The 7,228-nt window shown below is 42.8% G+C and overlaps 1 protein-coding gene across 2 annotated transcripts in view; it reads right to left on the bottom strand.

Annotated features, from left to right (window-relative positions):
* NIPAL2 (NIPA like domain containing 2) overlaps positions 1-6,242 on the bottom strand; it is a 39,120-nt gene extending 32,878 nt beyond the window's left edge. Inside the window, exon 1 of one of the 2 annotated variants that reach the window (XM_033155636.1) lies at positions 5,900-6,242. In XM_033155636.1, the coding sequence (XP_033011527.1) occupies positions 5,900-5,992 (93 nt within the window). In that variant the 5' untranslated portion in view covers positions 5,993-6,242. The remainder of the gene's footprint in view (positions 1-5,899) is intronic. The other variant, XM_033155635.1, reaches the window with a different exon arrangement.
* Positions 6,243-7,228: the final 986 nt, after the last annotated feature.

A 7,228-nucleotide genomic window follows, 5' to 3' on the forward strand; every position in this document is an offset into this window, starting at 1 on the left:
TCATTACTGACTTTCAGGAGGAATTTTAAAACATTCTTGTTAACCCCCAGGTATTCAGTGGCTAAAATATACAGCTCCTAGCAACTTGAAATTATTGGGTGGGAAAATCTGTGATTGTTTCACATATTTTTATTTGCTTTAACTATTTTCTTTTTTTAAATGATTTTTAATTGTATTATTTTATCTGTGGTTTGCCACCCTGGACTCCTTTGGGAGAAAGTGCAGGCAGGGGCGTAGCAAGGGGGGGCGTAGGGGGCGGACCGCCCCATGTTCCATGATGGAGGGGTGACAAATTATCAAGGAACAATTATCTGAAGAAGTGTGCATGCACACGAAAGCTCATACCAAGAACATACTTACAGTGGTGCCTCGCAAGACGAAATCAATTCGTTCTGCGAGTGCTGTCGTATAGCGAATTTTTCGTCTTGCGAATCACCAACGGGGGAATAGCGGTTTGACGGGGGGGAATCGCGGAAATTTTTCGTCTTGCGAAGCAAGTCCATAGGAAAATTCGTCTTGCGAGACAGCCTTTCGCTAGCGAATGCCTTTCGTCTAGTGAGTTTTTCGTCTAGCGAGGCATTCGTCTAGCGAGGTACCACTGTAGTTGGTCTCTAAGGTACTACTGGAAGGAATTTTTTTATTTTGTTTTGCCCTACTAGGGCGGTTCATAAAAAACTTTTTTAAAAAAATGTCTGCTCCAAAGGTCTTATCTTACTATACTAGGGATTATATAGCTATATATGAAATTTCATGCATATCGGTTAATATCTTGACCCTCCTCCACCAAAATAGCTGATTACTTGGCTGTTTTCCTATGTCATGAAGGCTGAAATTTCAGTTCAGTGGAGCACTTACTGTTCCCAACCCTAACCCTGTGGAAAGCCATCTAATTAGACTTTAATTTGATTTTGAGATGTTTTTAGGAGGTAATTTAATTATTGTTTGATTTGATACCAATGTTATGTATCTGATGTTAGCTACCCTGAGCCCGACTTCGGCGGGGAAGGGCAGGATATAAATAAAAGTTTTTTATTATTATTACTTGTTATTATTCCTTTGTAAGAAAATATGAAATAACGTAAAACCATTTTTGCAGGGGGGGGAATCAATGGGGGGTGATAAGAAATTTTCTGCACCAGGTACCACCTGACCTTCCTACGCCTCTGAGTGCAGGATGTGAATTCAATAAGTAAATAAAAGAGTTCTGGATTTCTAGAAAATACTAAAACGAAAAATAATATAAATTATGCAAATCTGACTAAAAGTATGCAAAACCAGCGTAAGCTTAAGATTCTGAATCAACTTGGCAAAACACAGTGTTCTCTCTATAGAATTTTATTATCTCATCAATTACTTTATTGCCAAAGGAAAACGTGCAGTTTTCGTAACGGTATACAAATCTGTCCCAGATATTGCTTTCTCAAAGAAATATATAAAGGACAGTATATAACAACATGTAGAAACTTTTCAATTTGGTTTAAACTACAAGGAGAGATACATTTAAAGTAGTCGTACCTTGGTTGCCGAACGCCTTGGAACTCGAACGTTTCGGCTCCCGAATGATCGAAAACCAGAAGTGAGTGTTTTGGTTTTCGAACAATTTTCGGAAGCCGAATGTCTGGCACAGCTTCCGATTGGCTGCAGGACGCTCCTGCAACTGTACGGCACATTTCTATACCTTCCTTCTAATGCAGCTTAGGGCAACAGATCTAAACAGGCTGTTTTGTAACAGCCATCCTCTCGCTCTCTTTCTCTAAGTCCTTAAAATCACAAGGCAGCAGAGCAATGTAAGGGAAATATTTATACAATGGTGCTACTTCAGACGCCAATACACTATAGTTACTCTGTCCATCTGAAGAGATGCATTCCAGGTGTGGCCAACTCTGAAGAGACTGCGATCTACTCACAGAGTTAAAAACGGGCAGTGATCTACCCCTTTCTGGTCAAAGTTGTTAAGCTTTTTTTAGGGAGGAGAAAGCCCCATTTTAAGGGGTTCAGGTCAAAGTTGTTGAGATTTTCTGAGGCGGGAGGAAAGCCCTGTTTTGGGGGGGTGAGCATTTTTTTAGGGGAACCAAAGTCGTTGAGCTTCTTTGGGGGGAGCCAGTGATCTACCAGGGACCCAGGTGGCGCTGTGGGTTAAACCACAGAGTCTAGGGCTTGCTGATCAGAAGGTTGGCAGTTCGAATCCCTGCCACGGGGTGAGCTCCCGTTGCTCAGTCCCAGCTCCTGCCCACCTAGCAGTTCGAAAGCACATCATAGTGCAAGTAGATAAATAGGGACCGCTCCAGCGGGAAGGTAAACGGCGTTTCCGTGCGCTGCTCTGGTTCGCCAGAAGCAGCTTTGTCATGCTGGCCACATGACCCGGAAGCTGTCTGTGGACAAACGCCGGCTCCCTTGGCCTATAGAGCGAGATGAGCGCCGCAACCCCAGAGTCGGACACGACTGGACCTGATGGTCAGGGGTCCCTTTACCTTTACCTTAGTGATCTACCAGTGATCTACCACAGACGTCCAGTGATCTACCGGTAGATCACGATCTACCTGTTGGACGTGCCTGCTAGACAACCTCTGCTTCAAGAGGGTGGATATTTTTTTTAGCATGCTCCAATCCTAAACTTCTAACATACTGTTCAGATAAACTTAGCTTCACTGCTTAAGGTTGAAACGAAACCTTTCCAAGATTGACTGCTCATTTCCTCTAAGGCTACTCAAACAGCTCCCTAAAGATAGTTTTATAGCCAAAGGTTCTATAGCAATAGGGATGAAGAACCAGAGAAAGGGCATGACTCAATGAAATCACTTACAGCATTTTTGTTACAGATCCCACTTGTTTCTCACCAACAGCACACTCAATATTTTTATGCTATATGCGGTCATAAAAAAAACTTTAAAAACCATGCCGTTGACTCTCACGATGTTACCCAAATAGCCACATTTCCATAATGTCAATACAAAGTGATATAGATAGCACAGGCATGGGAAATCTGTGGCCTTCTAAATGTTGCTGAACTACAGTTCCCATCATCCTGAGCGATTGGCCATGAGGCTGTAGCTATTGAAAGTTGGAGGCCAACAACATCTAGAGAGCCACAGGTTTCCCCACTCCTGGCATGGCAGCGTAACAGGCCTTTCTCATCGCGCCAACATTATACATATACACAAGAGATGATTTAGGCAGTATATATCCTACTGCTCATATATGCTTCCAGCCTGATGGAAGAGACACTGCCTGGCTGCCGCAGTTAACCCAGTAGGCTCTGATGTAATGGATAGGGTCCACCAGTGCAGTGCAGCTGAGCCTACACTCCAGATGAACGTCAGTCCACGATGGTGTGCCACTGGACAGTACTGAATCAAAATTGGCTGTACAATCCAAGAATGCTTCACTTGTCATGGAAGTGACCCCCCGAGAAAAGGTACATTCTCCTTTGACACCACATCACACCAGTGACACGGGAAACTTGATACTTTGGGGTTTTAATCCTGTTATGGATATTTATTTCTGCTGGCGGAAATGGGCTTAAGCATGACCGAATACGAAGGCACTTCTAGAGAGAATATCAAGGTTCCATGCCAAATATCTGTGTTCTGTCACACTTCCTAGACTCCTAACTATATTTCAAAAGCAACAGATCAGTTTAAATCCAAGCACCACCTAAAAGGAAAAACAACAACAGCCCTGGATTAATTCCAGCTTTAGTTTTGCATTGCTTAAGTCCTCCAGCTTTTGCTGAATATAAGGTACCTTACAAGATTTGACACGTAAAAATATCAAGGCTGAACCCTTTCTGAAGGACCATTGAGAAATTTTATATAAGTTTGGAGAGAGAGAAAAATTAGCTGGCTTGAAATAAACCAAGGTTAGAATATTTGAAATGCCCAGGGTGAAAGTTTTATATAGCTGTGTTAACTGCTGGATTTGTATATTTATTTACCAATCCACAAGGACTATGTATATCCAATGATACTTGGAACAGACCCACTGAAATCAATCAACTGGAGTGATTTCAGTTTCAGTGGGTCTACTCTGAGTATTACTAATGTTGAAGATCACCTATAGGTAACAAAGCAACAGCAAACAAGAAAAATTTAGGGCAGTACCACGCTGTGCTATCATAAAAAGAGAAGCACCTCATCAGGTGTGGTTTGGTTAAGACCACAACATCATTTTCAACAATAAAAAGGGCAAGGCACCTAAAAAAGCTTATGTAACTAATAGCGGCACCTTTGAGGATCATGGAAGATAAATAATAAATACACACATAATAAGATCTGGTGTAATAAATATTGCAATTAAGCTTTCTCACGAATTCTCTACAAATAATCTGAGATCTAAAGGGAGGTTGTTTCTTGTTTCTGCTTTGCATTAACAGAAATACCAACGGAATAATGTATGTATACTAAATGCAAGCGTTTCCTAGCTCCTCTGGCAACACAATAGTCACCAAATGTGCATTTAAACAACCTCTCTAGACCATCACAAAAAATTATTTCATGTATATTACACCCCATCCCAATGGACTGAAGTTCAGAATAATAACATATGTCACAATAATTACAAAGGAACAATAAAAACAAGATAAAGCCAAGAAGATAAAATGCCAATTTCGATTTAAAAAGTAATACTGTGGGCATAATCCAGACAAATTTAAGTACATTTACATCCTGCTGGTTTTAATGAGCAAGGGTTAAGCATGTGCTGAACTCCCATTCAAAGCAATGTGACCTCAACCTGGGTGGAACTAGATCTCAGACTTTTGATAAGTCCCCAAGATGGAGGGGTTAGCCATCGAAAAAACTTCTCTCTTGGAGCCATTGTTCGCATTTTGGGTCCAGAGAAAGTTGATCTCAAAAAGCTAATGTTGTTTACTCACATTCTACAGTTTGATTAGCATTTGGTAATAATCCAAGGTTCTACTGTCCTAAGAATTACTGAAGGCTTAACTAGACATTACAGAGTAGACATAGCTATGGCCAACCACATCGTTCCCATGCATCTCCATGGTAATATCCAGTAAAACAAAAGTGGTGTGACCTGACATCATAGCACGCAACATTTCCCCCACCTCAGCTCACTGTCTGCCCCTTGCAAGAGAACGGGGAACACTCGCTGCGATGATGCCACATCATGTGTTTCATTTACTAAGCATTTCTGGAGGAGACAGCTGCCATACACTGCCACTGTCACCTCCTTGTATCTACCGATACTTTATGCTGTCAGGGTAGCAAAACCACTTTCGCCTGGGGAACGAAGAGGAGAAATGTTTTTCTCATTGGCTACATCATTTTGAACTACAGGTAAGTCATTGCCTCAGGGAAGGGCTGTAGCTCAGTGGTAGTAGGCCTGCCTTGCGAGCAGAACGTTACCACCCATAGAAAGGGAAGGTGAGGGAAATATTCCACACCTTTCCCCAGGTGCGCCCAATTCCACAGGGCGCAACATCTGACATCACTGGTTCCTTATCTCGGGCATTCCTATCACCCCACAGAAAAGCTACCACAGCCACCCCCTGATGTTGAAACATTTCCACTAGCTCTCTGAAAACAGCTTCTCGTTGTTTCTGGTGTCCCAGTTGGTTTTTGCACACTGCCCCACGAGGTTCACACACTTACCGCACCCTTCCTCCAAAGAGTTCATGGTTCTCCTGTGCCCTATAGCATCGTCACAACCACCTCTCTGATGTAAGAGTCCTGTATATAAAGTTGACTATACATTTATGGTGCTGAGTGCTAAGAGAGGGAGAAAACGAGGCTTTCTTGCAGTAGGGAATTGCGGAGGTCTTCTTGTTGTTTTACTGGCCAACATTAAACATTTATCTGTGTGCCAAATGCACAATTCTGGCCCTAAAAGTCTATTATTTAGGGCAGAAGTGAAGACTTCTGTGTAACATTTTGCTTACCTGGTTTGAGTAGTACCACCCGCTGGAAAGAAACCCGCCGCTGCTCTCTTTACGCGCGAGGGTGGCGTTTTGCACCAAGCGCGCCTTGGCCATTGTCAAGGCGACCTTTTGGAAACGCTCTCCGGGGGTCTTCAGCTGCGCGCCTCGGATCGGGTCGCCCCAAGCAACGCCATCAGCGATCGCAGCAAGGGAGACCGGATTTCAGACTTTTCTCCCACTTCCTGGTCTACGATTGTTTGGGGAGGAGGAGGAGTAAGAAGAAAGGACTGTTTGTTTTTGGAGAGAAGTGGTTGCTGTTTTCTTTTGCCCGGAAGTTCACAGGTGCTTTAAAGAGCTCTTGACGAAAGAGAGAACCTCTGCTGAGATTGGGGTGGGGGTGTTATTTATTTATTTATGTGTTTATTTGCTTGGGTATTTTCCTTTTATTATTTTTGCGGGAGGGAGGGAAATATTGCAAGTAACTGTGGACAGTTCTGCAGCAGCGCCAAGAGTAGATTTGAAGGCTGCTTGTGTGTTTCGTATATCCCAGCCCCACCTACCTCCTGTTTGAGCTGCGGCAGCCTGCCATTTAACTCTTTCAATACTGACGGAGGACACAATAGAAAAGAATGACACCGAAAGGCCGTTGGATCAGAGGGAAGGGGGCATGTTCAAATGAATGCCCAGTGAAATCCATCGGTTCCTTGCCAATGGCCATAGGGTTGCAATGGATTTCCCAATGGCCATGGGAATGCAAGCACGTGACCCAACACGTTCCTTCTTAATGGGGGCATTGGACTGCATTAAGGCTAAGCCAAGGGACAATGCATTGTTTGTAAGTCCTCAGTTTAAAAAGAGAGAGAGATCCTGCAGACTGGGAGCAGAAAAGCAGCAATATGTAGACTAAATCCAGAAAGTATTATCCAAGTCTTGTGTTAGGCAATGGATGAGTTTAAGTTACTGTGCTGAATTCTGCTTCGTTGATAGTTCATACCCTGTTTCTCCCAAAATAAGACATAGCCATAAAATAAGCCATAGCAGGATTTCTATGCATTTGCGAAATATAAGCCGTTCCCCAAAAATAAGCCATACCCCGAAAATAAGCCATAGTGACGTGGTACCTCCCATTAAAACAGCCTGGAGAGGCGTGGCTATGCAGCGTACCGATGTGACGCAGTTAAAATAAGACATCCCCTGAAAATAAGCCATACTGTGTTTTGTTGAGCGAAAAAAAAATATAAGACGGTGTCTTATTTTAGGAGAAACACGGTAGTTCCTTGTGCAAAAATATTTTTCCCTTGACAGTGTTGGATAATTAATAATAATAATAATAATAATAATAACAACAAC

The sequence above is a fragment of the Lacerta agilis genome, chromosome 7 (genome assembly GCF_009819535.1).
Source record: "Lacerta agilis isolate rLacAgi1 chromosome 7, rLacAgi1.pri, whole genome shotgun sequence".
Lineage (NCBI taxonomy): Eukaryota > Metazoa > Chordata > Lepidosauria > Squamata > Lacertidae > Lacerta > Lacerta agilis.